The sequence below is a fragment of the Pseudonaja textilis genome, chromosome 2 (assembly GCF_049901715.1).
Source record: "Pseudonaja textilis isolate UNSWEBS1 chromosome 2, rPseTex1.2, whole genome shotgun sequence".
Classification (NCBI taxonomy): domain Eukaryota; kingdom Metazoa; phylum Chordata; class Lepidosauria; order Squamata; family Elapidae; genus Pseudonaja; species Pseudonaja textilis.
Genome location: NC_141991.1, coordinates 72255999 through 72271139, shown reverse-complemented (window position 1 = coordinate 72271139; position 15141 = coordinate 72255999). Strand labels below are relative to the sequence as shown.

The following is a 15141-nucleotide window of genomic DNA, read 5'->3' as shown; positions in this document are numbered from 1 at the left end:
AAAAACAGAGCCCGGGCAGGCAGCGCATGCCCCCCCGAGCTCTGTTTTTCCTGACAGAGGGCTGCAGGAGGCTGTTGCAGCTGAAAACAGCTCCTTTTTCACTGGCAGAGGCACCACGGGCCGGTCCTTCACTGTTTCCAGGGCAGCCCTGTGGGCCATATCTAAGCACACCGTGGGCCGGTTCTGGCCCCCGGGCCTTGAGTTTGACACCCCTGAACTGGAGGGTCTTTGAGACCAATTCCAACCCCGCAGATCTATCACTCTGTGTGCAATTCACATTGAGAAAGGAAGTAAGTAAATATGCCAGGATTTTTCACAGTCAGGGAAAGTGGTTGCTGATATTTCTGCCATGGCAGCAGAAGCAAAAACAACCGTGAACTTGTGAACCGATTCCATTGGTCTGGAATTGATACAGAAACTGTATTATCTGAGCTCACTGGTCCGGTTGGGCTGCAACTTGAGTTCTGATACTGGAGCAAGGAACTGGTTAATTGATTTGTGTTTATGGAGTTACAACAGGATCTGCAGGCATTGTTCAGTTTTGAGTGTTGAAGCAGAAGCTTTCCTCCCATAGTGTTGGGAAGAGAAGGAGGCACATCATGCTGTCAGACTTCATCCCAGGTATGACAGAGACTCTCAACTCTCCAGAGACTCAGCTCCTCAGTCAGGAAAACAAGCATTATAGATATAGTGGAAGCTTATGGAGAATGCAGAAATAAAGCCCTATACTGATGGCTCCAGAGTTTAAATTCTTGGTCTGGTCTTCCTGCACTTTCAAGTCAATAATTTTTTGGCAGTTTTTCCAGCGCATAATGAGCATGATCTGCTTATTGTTGACATAAGCTGATTCAAGCAACACTGGTTCTTGCACCACCTTTTTTCAAGAGAAGCTTTATGCTCTATGCCTGTGATATTGCCTGCCATTCTGCTAGCTGATTGCCTAAGCTTGTAACTATATATTGGTACCGAAGACAAGGAAATAGCTGACCTGCTAGCAGCTTTGCATATTTAAGTAAGAAAGGAGAGAAAAAACCCTCTTGACGATATCACCTTTAGATTATTTTTCTTACACTATGTTCTAAACAGTTTCTGTACATCTGTTCTGGGAAAGGGCCAAGTGAAGAAATGCTTTGGCACACAACAATAGCAATAGCACTTATGACTTATATAGCAATTCATAATGTTTTACAACACCCACTGGGTGGTTTACAGAGCCAGAATGTTGCCTCCCACCAATCTGGGTCCTCATTTTATTGACTTTGGAAGGATGGAAGGCTGAGTCAATCTAGACCCAGTCAGGAGTGAACTCCAAACTGTGGGCCAAGTTTGTCTGCAATACTGCATTTCAACCACTGATTCACCAGGGCTCTTTATGCATGATTTGTATAGATGTGGGCTTTTGGGGGGCAAGAAAATATCAATTGCAGTTATGAGCAGCTGATGGTTCTAGACAGAAAAAGCCAGCTCCTTGGAGACAGAGCATACAGGCAATCACACAAACTAAAGCAGCAATGAGTAGAGCAACCGAGCACAGAATGTATAAATGGACTATATCTCCCACTTCTACAATTTGTAAGATCACTCTCCTTCTCCCTTAAACAGAAGAATCTCCTTCCTTGTTATCACCCTTTGTCCACCATGAAGAGAAAAAAAAGAATGGGAATATAGATATCTTTTCCTCCAATGATCAAAAAGCACCTGGGCAGTATTTTGAATCTTAACAGGTTACAGAGGAACACTTTCTCTTTTTCACACACATACACTTATGCACATATGCACCTATTGTCTCTAGACAGGATGCCTGACACTGTTAAATGTTAAGACTATTAAGCTCATTAAGAATGAGCACAACCTTTTTCTACAAGATGCTACATGGTGCAATACACTTAAGTATTAGGTTATAATTTTTTTTAAAAAAGTAATCAATCAGTCAAGTCCAGGTAGATGTCAAAGTTAGCCTGTTTTCTGTTAATTGCTCCATAAAAACCTGTCCCTATTTTCATTTCTAACATTGCACAAGGAAGTTCTGAGAAATGTTTCACTACTTACAGATTTCCTACTGCTCTCTTGGGAGGACCTCTTATCTTCATTGTCAACAATTTCAAATTCTGATGAAGATCCCTTAAAAGAGAGAGGGTGGGGGGAAGAAAACACATTTAAATGCTTCATTTTGCTTTTCATTATGCTAACCTATGGTTAGATAGCCTTCAAACAGACAACAAAAACAGCAATCTACAACAAAATATTGTAGTATACCTTTACCTGTTAACCAGAGAGTTTCTCTTAAAGGGGTCCAGTCAGGTAGTCACACACTGTACCAGGATATAGGAAAGGCTTAGCTACCCGATCTCCCCACCCTGTGCTTTTTCAAATAACTATCAACAACTCTGGAAGACTGAGATTTTGGGGTAGGTAGTTTTATATATATATTTCTGTAAGCCTCATGACTTTGCTAAAGGTCCTTTAGCACTGCTCTGGCCACTTAGAGTCAATTTCAAATCAGAATAACAGAAGTTGTGTGGCATCTAATTCAAAGCGAAATAAATAAATTGCCCCAATCCTGCTAGCTATGGACACTGAAGTTACTATTAACTGCTATATCTTCACTGCATTCTAACAGACCAACTCACTGCATCCCCAAATAAATTGGGGCATCAACTACTACTGATATGTACACCTAACCATTTAGTTCATTTGTGGTTATAGCTATAAAAATATCAAGACTGATTTCTTACACTGGGAGATGGCTTCTGCGCTGCTTTTTCTAGGCTCTTCTCACCCTCAACTGGAAGATTGGAGGACGGGCAAAGTTCTGGAATCCCACCTATAAAAAGAGTGAATTAGTGAGCGTCAGAGTCCTGATTCTGTGGGCAGAAATAAGCACAAATGAGAAGAAAAATAAAGAGGGCGGTGGGTGGGAGAAGAAGGAGATTAAATAGATATTTGGACAGAATGAAAAAGCCATGCCCTGCAGTTGCAGGAAATAGATTCTGAGGTATCACAGCAAACAACCATTATTTGCACAACCAATTCCTTGTTTAAGAAAACCCCAGTCAGATATGCCAACAAGTCTAAAGTCCTCTTCACCTTCTTTTTAAGAGGTTCTAATAAGCCCTAAGGACTAACAAAAATCCACATGTCAAATTATCTTCCCATATGGTGTAAGTGGCTGGTCTCTAGGGCAACACTTGTGTGCCATGCTAATGTATATAAATGACATTTGATCAAAGTCAGCTGGAATTTCCCTCCTTTCCTCCTGAGCTTAGCACACTGTAATATTGAAAGATCAAAATTATTCCTCGGCTTTTCCATTTGTTCTTAATTTATCTTTCAAAAGGAGATAATTATCATGGTTTAAAACCCTTTTACGTATTTTAAAAGTTACTTAAAATACAAGTATGTACGCTCTATTGAAATAAATTGTACACTAATTATTACATTTTCTAAGATTAACAGAGGCCTCCCTGCAAGCCTTCTCTTTGGCTCTATCATTTTACTCATGCATTTTAGCCTTTAAGCAATACTTCCATCAAATCTCTATCTCACTATGGTCTTCCTAGAGGTCTAGTTTCAGTTATTTTGATGCTCAAGGCAGAAAATTGTAAATTACATCTCCAACAGTTATTAAAAGTGCTCAACCATGTAAGATATGTTTCCTTTAATCCCATGACAAAACAATGTGGACGCTCGACTGGTTTTGTTTTTTAAAGAAAATATAGGCTTGGGTTTATAGCATTCTCTGATACAATGTTTAACAAAGTTAAATCATTAGGGACCACTCCCTCAACTGTAAAGTGTTTAACTATTGTAAGCAAAAAAAAAAACCCACAGTGTACCTTATATAAAATAAAAACTGTTTTTATTTTATATAAGGCACATACATAGTACTGACATCATCATATGAACAGTTCACATATTGAACAAAAGGAAGATATTTCCTATGGGATGAGGGCTTACATAAGGATTTGATTTTCTACCAGAAGCTAGAGATTATTTCAATTCATACATTTAGTTATGTTTCCTAATGCATATGGAACCTTTCCCAACCACTTGATCTTTCAACTGTGGTTTCCTCAGATGAGATTTTCCTAACCTTTAGTCAGTCTCTCACAACTAAGGATAATTTACGCACAGCAATTTTCCACTAGCTCCACTTCCTCCTGCTACAGTTAGCTCCTTGGATAAAGGTTTCAAATATTGCTAGAAATGTCCTTTGGCCAGATCTCCCTCTTCAACTTTCCCTTACAACCTTAAAGAGTGGCTTCATATTCTGTTCAGGCTCCAGCTCCTATCTTCAGGTCACCTCCCAGGAGGTTTCTCTTAGATTCAGAAGGCTGCTCTCACCTCCATTCTGAACTCTATTCCTTCCAGCTTTCAACTTTGTTCCTCCAATTGGTTGTCATCAGCTGACTTTTCCCTGTCCATTCCTGGGTTTGACACGTGAGTGCTCCACAACAAGATGAGCTCTCCTTACTTGACTAATTAAGAAGAGAAGCAACCTAAGAACTAAGGAGAAATTTCCTAACAATGAGAATGATTGATCAGTGGAAGGGCTTGCCTTCAGAAGTTGTGGATGCTCCATCACTGGAGGCTTGTAAGGAGAGACTGGAATGGTAGGGTCTCCTGCTTGAGCAGAGGGTTGGACTAGAAGACTTCCAAGGTCCCTTCCAACTCTGCTATTCTGTTACTTGCCCCAGTATTCTGTTACTTGCCTACCTAGCAATTCAAAAGCATGCAAATGCGAATAGATAAATAGGTACCATTTCAGTGGGAAGGTAACAGTGTTCCGTGCACCTCAGCAGCAGTCATGCTGATCACAGGACCACGTAAATGTCTTCAGACAATGCTGGCTCTCTTAGTTAAGAAACAGAAATGAGCACTGCCCCCTAGTGTCAGGAATGTCTGGACAGGGGAAACCTTTACCTTTATATTTATAAACCTGGTTTTTGACTTAGTTATGGTTTCTACAGGAATTACAGTGACTCAAGCCCAATATGTAGCAAAAGAGGCTTCCACTCTCAAAAGAAAAATATTACAATACATAAACCAGTAATATCTCAGTAATATAATTCTCTGCCAAGTGTCAGGATTTCCAAAAGAGAGGTCAAACAGGCCACCCGCATTCGGATTGAACAGCCCTCTCTCAACTGAGGGGAGGGGTATGATACCACTTATCTCCTGTTTAAAACACAATCCTTTCAGCAGTTCCAAGAAAGTTCCACACTATTAAAGTGACCCTTAAGGCACAGATGAACCTCCAAGTTGCCTCAACACCTCTCAGAATGAGTGCTAATAACCAGATGATTGCAAGGAATATAAAATCTTTCCATTCTCCTCCATTCAATTACAATTGAAGAAACTTCTTGGATGAGAAGCTAAACTTCTTCAAGAAAAAAAAAAAACCCCAAAGTCTAAGTTGCCTTTTGAAAAAGCACCTTTGGGACAACTATGACCTGAATGACTGAGAATCTCCACAGACATTCAGAATTTCCAAATGAAAAAAAGTAACATAAATTTTCATATATGGGGAGGGAGAAAAACAAAATGCTGTAGAAGCGGCGGGGGGGGATATCACATTTTGAATATTAATTAGTCTGGACTGATTGTAGTGTTTAATGTAAATTCTCAGCCTGTTCTTCCAGCCTTTTCAGTGAATTTTTGATGGTTCTGAGAATAAATTGTAATTTTAATGTAAAAGTTGAAGAGGAACTGTATGTAATACAGTTGGAAGATTCAGAATAGGAACCTGCAACGATGCAGAACAATGACTAATAGACTTCTGTACAGAAAATAGGATGTATGTCCCTTAATACATTACTTTTCAACAACAAAAGACAGCTTTTAACCCGGACATCTACAAATGGGCAACATTATAATCAACAGAATGTATCTTATGTAACAACAGATGGAAAATATCTATACTGAATGGCAGAATATGTTGAGTGCTGACTGTGAATTAGATTCATCCACTACTAGTCATAGAAATACACCAGTCTGAAAAACACTAGAGAAGACCCTGGCATACATATTTCAAACCCATTCAGAAGAATGTAAAATTGAGATGAGAAACAGATTCAAAAGGCTGCACCTAGTTGACAGAAAGCTCAAGGATTCATTGGAGTTAGTTAAAATGTTTGTAAAAAAGAACGCTAAAAATAAATATTAAAAGCCAGAAGAAGACAAATAATGCACTGGCTATCACACAAGGCCATAGCAATGACTAAAGAAAGAAGGCAAATGGCAAAGCAGATCTAGAGAAAGTAGAGTACTTAATACAAGCTACCAGTGACAGGTGAGAAGAAATAACGATGTATATACAAATTCAGAATATAGACAATACAGTAAAATAATAGAAGGGGAAGAACAAGGGATCTATTTAAGAAAATCACAAAAAAATCAGAGTCATAAGGAACATCAAATGAATTAATGATGGAACATAATATGAAAAAGTTGGAAGAAATACCCAGAAAATCTGTACAAAATGATCAACTAAGATGGCAATATATTAGAGAAAGAAGAATGTGAGGAGGAAACAATGGTGCTTGAGGAGGAAATGCAATGGAATATGAAACAACTGGGAAATTGGAAAGCCTCAGGGATGGATCCCCATACAGCTCTTGAAGAAGGCTGGTGTGGAAACATTAAAGATCACAGCAAACCTCTGCTAACAAATATGGAGAAAAGCACCATGGAGCAAAGACTGGAAAAGATTCAAATCCTTAAAAAGGGAGTTTTATCTCCTAATTAGAGCATATAGATAGAGGTTCATTTTATATACAATTAATGATTATTAACTGTGTTCTAATTAGCCTTAACAATACATGGCAGTGAGATTCTGTTGGAAATTCTGCAAAAGAGATCAAGGTCTACAAAATCCTGTATTGAGAGAGAAGTGACAATTGGAACAAGCAGGTTTCAGAAAACAAACAAACAGGGAAACATGAAACTTTATAATAATATTGACTGTTTTAATGGAACAGTAAGAAAATATCAAAAGGAGCTCTATTTCTGTTTTACTCCAAAGCTTTTCATAGTGTTAATCATTCAAGACTTAGCAGTCCTTCAAAGCAATGAGTATACCTCAATATCTTCTCCTGATAAGAAATCTCTACAATAACTAGGAAGCAACCATGCGAACAAAATCTTGAGTCAACCTGAATTGCTTTCTATCACCATACTTGTTCCATTTATATGCCGAATACAACGTACAGACTACAGTACTAGGTTGGAGTAAAAATACTCGCTGGAAGGAATATCAGTAATCTGAGAAAAATCAACACTACCTTGATTGCAGAAACTGAAAAAGACCTAAGAGGATCTTCTAAAAGCAAAACAGAAGATCAAGAAAGCCAATTATGTCAACTGGAAAACAAGAAGAATTAAAGATTAACAATATATAGAAGTAGTTGACACTTAACATTTCAAGGCTCTAGCATCGATAAGAGAGTGGCATACAATGGTTTTGGAGAAGAACGAGAAGGGTAAAAAGATATTAAAGAGCCTAAATAAGCTCATGAAAGCCTAGACATTTCAAGTAAGAGAAAATTAAATTGGACAACTCAATGGTATTCCCTGTTCATAGGAGTTCACTCAAAATTCTGGTTAACCTACTGGATCACAGTATTTCATCATACAAATTAATATTGCAATGTAGAATTAATTTACAGGATAGTACATACTACGATCGGTAATGTCAAGATTCAGAAGATATCTCAATTGTTACTGATCTTATTCTGTCCCATCAGGTTCCCACTCCAAATTAATTTAACCTCAACCCTGATGACATTTTAAAGCCTTGAAGATGTGGATAAACCCCAGCGTATGGCTCTTGTACGCTGGGCAAAATAGTCATTCTGGTTTTTTTTCTGACGTGGGTTTACATGGTTTGAGTTTGACTGTCTTTGGGTGTTACTGTGTTATTATTGTGTTTCTGTTGCTTGCTATTATTTATATTTATTCTACTGGGTTTTCTACCTTTCTTATCTGGCCAGAGGTTTGACTGGATGATGGACAGCTACATCAATCAATCCAAAAAATAATTTGGTTTATTGCAGAAACTCAGGCGAATTCTCAACAACACTAGAACTCTTGACGTGGGTTAAAGAATGGATAACATTAAGGAAAACTAGATTGTTGACATTAGAAGGTCATGATTTGTTGTTGGGCTGGCATGCTTTTTTATGGTACAAGGGAACGAAAACACAGGGGTATTTTAGGAGACATTATATACGGGAGTCTCTGTGGTTGAATTGGGAGAAGATAAAAAAACAGTGTTATTTGAAAATTCCAGTTTGGTTATCGACGATAGAAGCGTTCTCTTATCCTATAATTTATAAAAAGGAACAAACAGTTAACTATGGGGATTTATTAGATGAAAAGGGTGAACTTAAATCGATGCAAAAACTGGAAGAACAAGGTATACAGATGAATTGGTTTTCATACTTGCAAATACATTCAAAGTACTATGAGGATTCCAAAGCAGAGGGATTTTATGATAAGCAAACTGACTTGGATAAGATTTTGATGGGTACTGATGAAAAGGTGATTAAAAAATTGTATGGTTATTTATTGCAAATTAAGCTTGAGGAAGAACAAGTTAAAGAAACTATGATTGCGTGGGGGAGGAATTTTGGATATGGGATTGATTTAGAGAAATGGCAGAAATTATGGTCGCAAAATTATAAAATGACAATGTCTACAGCCTATAAAGAAAACTTGTATAAGATGTTTTACAGGTGGCATTTTCCCCCGACAAGGATAGCAAGAATGTTCAAGAATAAATCCGAAAAATGCTGGAAGTGTCATCAGAAACCTGGTTCATACTATCACATGTGGTGGACTTGTGAGGATGCTAGAAAATATTGGACTAAAATCCACATGTGGCTGGAAAAATGACGAAGAAGCATATAGACTTGAAACCGGAGTTTTTCTATTGGGAATCCTACCAGATACTTATAGTAAAGAGTTGAAATATTTGATTGTAAATGTATTGACTGCTGCTAGGATTGTATTTGCAAAAATTGGAAAAGTGAAAAATTCCATTGCAAGAAGAAGTTGTAAAGAAAATTTTGGAATGTGCTGAGATGAGTAGATTGACTTTTGAAATTAGAGAGCAAGAAGATAAACAATTTTATTTAGTTTGGGATCTTTTCTATCAATGGTTGAATGATGAAATATTAAAATATAAAAGTTAGATAATAAGGAATAATAATGTCTTTATTTTCCCTTTCTTTTTATTGGTTTTTGATACTATATCTATATAATAGTTTTCTTTGTTTCTTTTTTTTCATATTTGGGATAGAATTGGTATGATTATAAGATTTGTTTTAGAATAGGGTACTTAAAATATAGTTATCTCACAAAGGCATGATCGAATAAAAGTTTAGTCAAATTTTTCTTTTTTTTTTTAATGGCGATACTAGGATTTATAAATTTGTATTGATAAGAGTGTTATGTGAAGTGACTGTAATTGTGACTATGAGGTGAATGCACAAAACCGATGGACCAACCGACTTACTGTGTGTACAAAAATATGGGGGAGCTGATATTTTTATGTTTTGTCGTTGTGTTTTGTATGTTAAAAAACAATAAAAAATTTTAAAAAAAACAAAACACTAGAACTCTTCAGAACATGGCACAGCAGCATAGAATAAAGAACATTGTAGAATTCATATATCAGACCAATTTGCACTTTCCAAATTAAGTATATGAATTAGAATGAAGTACATAATTAGAATGAATCATACAGATTTCAGATCACAGTACATTCATAGACATAAATCTTTTAAGGAAAACGCACACTTAACTTTCTTTTTAAATGTATGTTTATCTAGCATGTAAATGTGGGTGTTCATGTATTTAAAAAAATAAAATCTGCACTGATGCAGAAATAAGACACACCGCATTTATGAAAACAGATAAAACTGAAAGGCCAAATTGGAGTGATCTACTCCCTTCTACCTTGGACAGCAGAACCTGTCTTGACAATGTCAGCTTCATTCCTTTTCTTAAGACAGGAAGAGAGAGTATTGTGGCTTCAGCAATGCAGTAGGAGAAAGTGCATCATTTTTAAGATTAAGCATATCGCATTTCTTTATAAAGTTTCAAAGCAATGAAACTTTATGCATGTAAAGCAACCTGCCATTTATTGACATTTGAGCACAGGTGCTCTAAGTTATCCAGAATTGGATTATTATAATTTGCTCTACATGGGGATGCCCATGAAAACTTCAGCTGATCTCAAATATAGCAGCCAATATGCCTACCGGGAAATCTCAACACTGTTATGTTACACAACTGCTGCATTGGGTGACAGGATGATCTCAAGTCTAATTCATGGTGCTGGTTATAACAACACTCAATGCTAGATGTGCAACAAACCACCTCTCTCACGTAGTTTCTGCTTGCCCTGTCTGGTAATTCAGAGAAAAGTTGCTATCCCGACCCCAATTATGAGGGTCTATCTAACCTGAAGATAGTGGTGATGGCTACATTGGAAGAGAAAAACTGGGGACACCAGATGTTTGCTTTTTGTGTTTATTGCATTTATTGGGTTGTGTTTATTATTGGTTATTGGGTATGTATGTATGTATGTATGTATGTATGTATGTATGTATGTATCTATCTATCTATGTATGTATGTATGTATGTATGTATGTATTGCTTTTTATTGCCAGTGGGTGCCACCCAAAGTTGTTGTTTTTTTTCAAATGGATGGCCATAGAAATCTTTTAAATAAATCAAGATAAATAAACTATTTAGCAATTTAGCAATTTGGTCGCTCCCGGTGGCATTAACCCTTCCACCTAAGGGTTTTCCCATCTCTTACTTTTTGAGATTCCCCCCCTCCTCCCCACTCGATAAAACCTAGGATAGTTTCACTGCTCTGTTTATACATCTATAATTCAATTCCACTGCATTCATAAAGGTGAAAACAAAAAAATGTTAGAAGAGCTGAGTTCATTTTTATGTAAGCTTTCCTAGTTGTGTGAATGCTTTTTATATGTCACAGCGTAGATTGAAGCCTATTTTACTATACCTGATCCATCTGCCAGAACAGGCAAAGGCACAATCACAGATTTATTTCTCCTGTCCCCACTCAAAACTTTTCTTTTTTTCAAATCTTTTTTCAAATTCCATTCCCTCTCTCTTGCACATTAATGCATGAACATAGATTTGGCAGAGGGACACTCACATATTTGTTCTAATATTCTCATACCTCCTATTTCTTCAAATTTTTCAAAAGAGGAGGCTGATCTTAGCATTTCGTTGTCCTTCACAAGGTCTTCCACTTTTTGACGTAATCTGGACGCTTCTAACTGAGACTCTTCTAATAACTCTCCTGGCAAAACAGAAAGGGTATCATTCGGCAATTCCCGATCCATCCTCAAATCTCTTTTTTCTAGCAATACATCATATCTGCATATACACCATACCAGCTTACAATGCTCGACCCATTGTACTGCATTTCAATCTAATGATTATTTGATAGCTTATCTTTTTCTATATAGAGATGGTCCTCGCTTATCAGCAGAGCAGTCAAATGTTTGTACACAGACTAAGTAGTTGATTAAGCAAGTATCTCTATGTAGGAAAAAAGATAACTTTTTCACTTTACACAAGTGTCTCATTCATGTACATCCATAATTCAGTTTTTGTTCTGACCTAGGCTTCTCCAAAAAGCACTAAGCAGACTTTTTGTCCCTGCAAAACCCCTTTTATTAAACAAAAGTGAATTTCTTGCATTCACATTCAGCCAAAGGCCTGGCAAACAGTCTTTCAAGGGTGTAATTAGGAACACAAGACAATATCAAGCCTGAAGGGCTGCCAAGTAAATATTTTCAAATGCAGTGCTGACAAGGAAGGGCTTGGCACAGAGTCTCTGAGATGCACAGAGAGATCTTCACACAGCTGCAATGAACGAATTGTTTCCTGCAAAAGCCCCCTCCCCTTTTGCTCCTCTTTTAATCCCTATGGGAGGCGCCATTCACCATCCACCTGTGGCCTTACTCCCACATCGACCCTTAGTTTGTAATTGTTCTTTTCTTTTGGCAGCTCTGCACATGCGCAGTCTGGGAACTGGCTCCAGCTATTCCCCCACCTCACTGCTGTCTGAGTCTGAAGGCAGCTGATGACTGCCAGACTGCCCTAGCCCCATCTCTGCCTCTGATGAAGAGCCCTCGTCCGAGCCTTCCTCAGCCTCAAGGACTGGCCCATGTTCCTCCCTCACTCTCTGACTCTGCTGTCAGTTCCGCTAGCCACCAGTGGGCCACAACTTTAATGCTTTAGACTGAGATGAGATTATTTATTTATTTGTTTGTTTGTTTGATTTTGATCCTGCCTTTATTATCTTATATGTAACTCAAGGAGGCCAACATATATAATACAGTACTCCTTCCTCCTCCTATTTTCTTCACAACAACAACATCCCTGTGAGGTAGATTGGGCTGAGAGAGAGTAACTGGCCCAAAGTGTCCCAGCTGGCTTTCGTGACTAAGGTGGGACTAGCATTCATAGTCTCCTGGTTTCTAAGTTACCTCATAACCACTACATCAAACTGGCTGTCTGAAAGTACATGTGGCTCTTTAAGGCAAGGTAAGAAGGCAGCAATATCATTTGGAAGTCTTAATGGCAATGAAAGCATTAAACATACAGGTCATGTATGCCTGAATCCAGAGAATTTATCATGCCTGATTTATATGCAACATCATACTTAAAATGTCTGGCTGTAACATACAACTCTTACATTTACATTATTAAGTGCAAACTATGTTATTTTGCATTGGTACGAAAAAGGAAAATATCTAGTGGAAGAAGCAGCTGTCTTCCTTCATATATATCCCATAAATATACTACTTCTACTTGAGACTAGGCTTCTCTTCCACTGTGAAGAAGAAAATCACTTCATAACTTTGCTACTGTCAGAGGTGATTTTTATTTTCTTTTGCCTACAAAAAGTGACAAATTGCAGCCCATATATCAACTGATGAGCAAGTACTGCATGGGGGTATACTCCAACTTAACTTCTATAAGTTGCAGATTTGAGGGGTTTACCGATAAGAACTACATAAAAAGCTGTTTTTTCTATAGGCTATCACACATATGATGGGATTCCAAAGTCATCAACAATAATAACAAGGAGTCAATTGTGCTTCCATTTCATGCTCACCGTTACCTAGAGATTTAATCCCCTGCATCTTCTCCTTAAGTTTTGCATTTTCTTCCACTAGCCGTTCAAAGGCAGCAGATGCTTCTTCCTGTGTCCCCCCACCAGGGTCATAGATTCGATAAGGCCCCTTGCTTTCCATGACTGCAGATTAATTACTGAATTTCCAGGTATTTCTGCCTGATGTGAAAAACAACAAGAAAAAGTTAGCATTCCCAAAGAAAATCATCTAAGAAGGTTGAAAATCTTAAGAGCACGGGACAGTTTCAGTCGGTGTACCAACAGTCACCAATGAGATCCTGCCTGTAGACTAGCCCTTTAATAGAAACAAATAATCTGAATTTAGATTACATTTTTTCTAGATATCAATTTCTTGGTCAGTCGTAACCATCTAGATCATGGGTGTCAAACTTGTGGCATCACATTGCATATATGTGTGTGTGTGTGCATGTATGTATGCATGTATGTAGCATTGTGCTCATAAGTTTACATATCCTGGCAGAATTTATGATTTCTTGGCCATTTTTCAGAGAATATGAATGATAACACAAAAACTTTTCTTTTACTCATGGTTAGTGTATGGCTGAAGCCATTTATTATCAATCAACTGTGTTTACTCTGTTTAAATCATAATGACAACAGAAACTACCCAAATGACCCTGATCAAAAGTTTACGTACCCTGGTGATTTGGGCCTGATAACATGCACACAGGTTGGCACAAAGGGGTTTGAATGGCTATTAAAGGTAACCATCCTCACCTGTGATCTGTTTGCTTGTAATTAGTGTGTGTGTATAAAAGGTCAATGAGTTCCTGGATTCCTGACAGACCCTTGCATCTTTCATCCAGTGCTGCACTGATGTTTCTGGCTTCTGAGTCATGGGGAAAGGAAAAGAATTGTCAAAGGATCTGCGGAAAAAGGTAGCTGAACTATATAAAACAGGAAAGGGATATAAAAAGATATCCAGGGATTGAGAATACCAATCAGCAGTGTTCAAAAACTAATCAAGAAGTGGAAAATGAGGAGCTCTGTTGAAACCAAACCACGGCCAGGCAGACCAACTAAAATTTCGGCCATAACTGCCAGGAAAATTGTTCGGGATGCAAAGAAAAACCCACAAATAATTTCAGGTGAAATACAGGACTCTCTAAAAACGTATGGTGTGGCTGTTTCAAGATGCACAGTAAGGAGGCACTGGAAGAAAGATGGGCTGCATGGTCGAGTCGCAAGAAGAAAGCCATTACTACGCAAATACCACAAAGTATCCCGCTTACAATATGTCAAACAGCACAGAGACAAGCCTCCAAGCTTCTGGCACAAAGTCATTTGGAATGATGAGACCAAAATTGAGCTTTTTGGCCACAACCATAAATGCTATATTTGGAGAGGAGTCAACAAGGCCTATGATAAAAAGTACTTACTGTGAAACACAGAGGTGGATCACTGATGTTTTGGGAATGTGTGAGCTACATAGGCACAGGAAATTTGGTCAGAATTGATGGCAAGATGAATGCAGTATGTTATCAAAAGATACTGGAGGAAAATTTGCATTCAACAGCCGGAAGCTGTGCACGGGACATACTTGGACATTCCAACATGACAATGATCCTAAACACAAGGCCAAGTCGACCTATCATTGGCTACAGCAGACTAAAGTGAAAGTTCTGGAGTGGCCATCTCAGTTTCCTGACCTCAATATCATTGAGCCACTCTGGGGAGATTTCAAACGGGCAGTTCATGCAAGACAGCCCAAGAATTTACAGGAACTGGAGGATTTTTGCCAGGAAGAATGGGCAGCTTTACCAAAATCTGAGAAGATAAAGAACCTCATGATCCACACATACCACAAAAGACTTCAAGTTGTCATTGATGTTAAAGGGAGCAATACACCATATTAAGAACTGGGACATGTAAACTTCTGATCGGGGTCATTTGGGTAGTTTCTGTTGTCATTAGTTCTCTTGTATAATTTTGGA

General features: G+C 38.0%; 1 protein-coding gene across 7 annotated transcripts in view; it reads right to left on the bottom strand.

Annotated features, from left to right (window-relative positions):
• Positions 1-15141, bottom strand: part of TNIP1 (TNFAIP3 interacting protein 1) — a 42680-nt gene that overhangs the window by 23519 nt on the left and 4020 nt on the right. For 4 of the 7 annotated variants that reach the window (XM_087924268.1, XM_087924271.1, XM_087924266.1 and 1 more), the window contains exons 2-5: positions 13169-13345; positions 11219-11341; positions 2736-2824; positions 2050-2121 (exon numbers count right to left, since the gene is read on the bottom strand). In XM_087924268.1, the coding sequence (XP_087780394.1) occupies positions 2050-2121; positions 2736-2824; positions 11219-11341; positions 13169-13307 (423 nt within the window). In that variant the 5' untranslated portion in view covers positions 13308-13345. The remainder of the gene's footprint in view (positions 1-2049; positions 2122-2735; positions 2825-11218; positions 11342-13168; positions 13346-15141) is intronic. The other 3 variants (XM_087924267.1, XM_087924269.1, XM_087924272.1) reach the window with 1 other exon arrangement.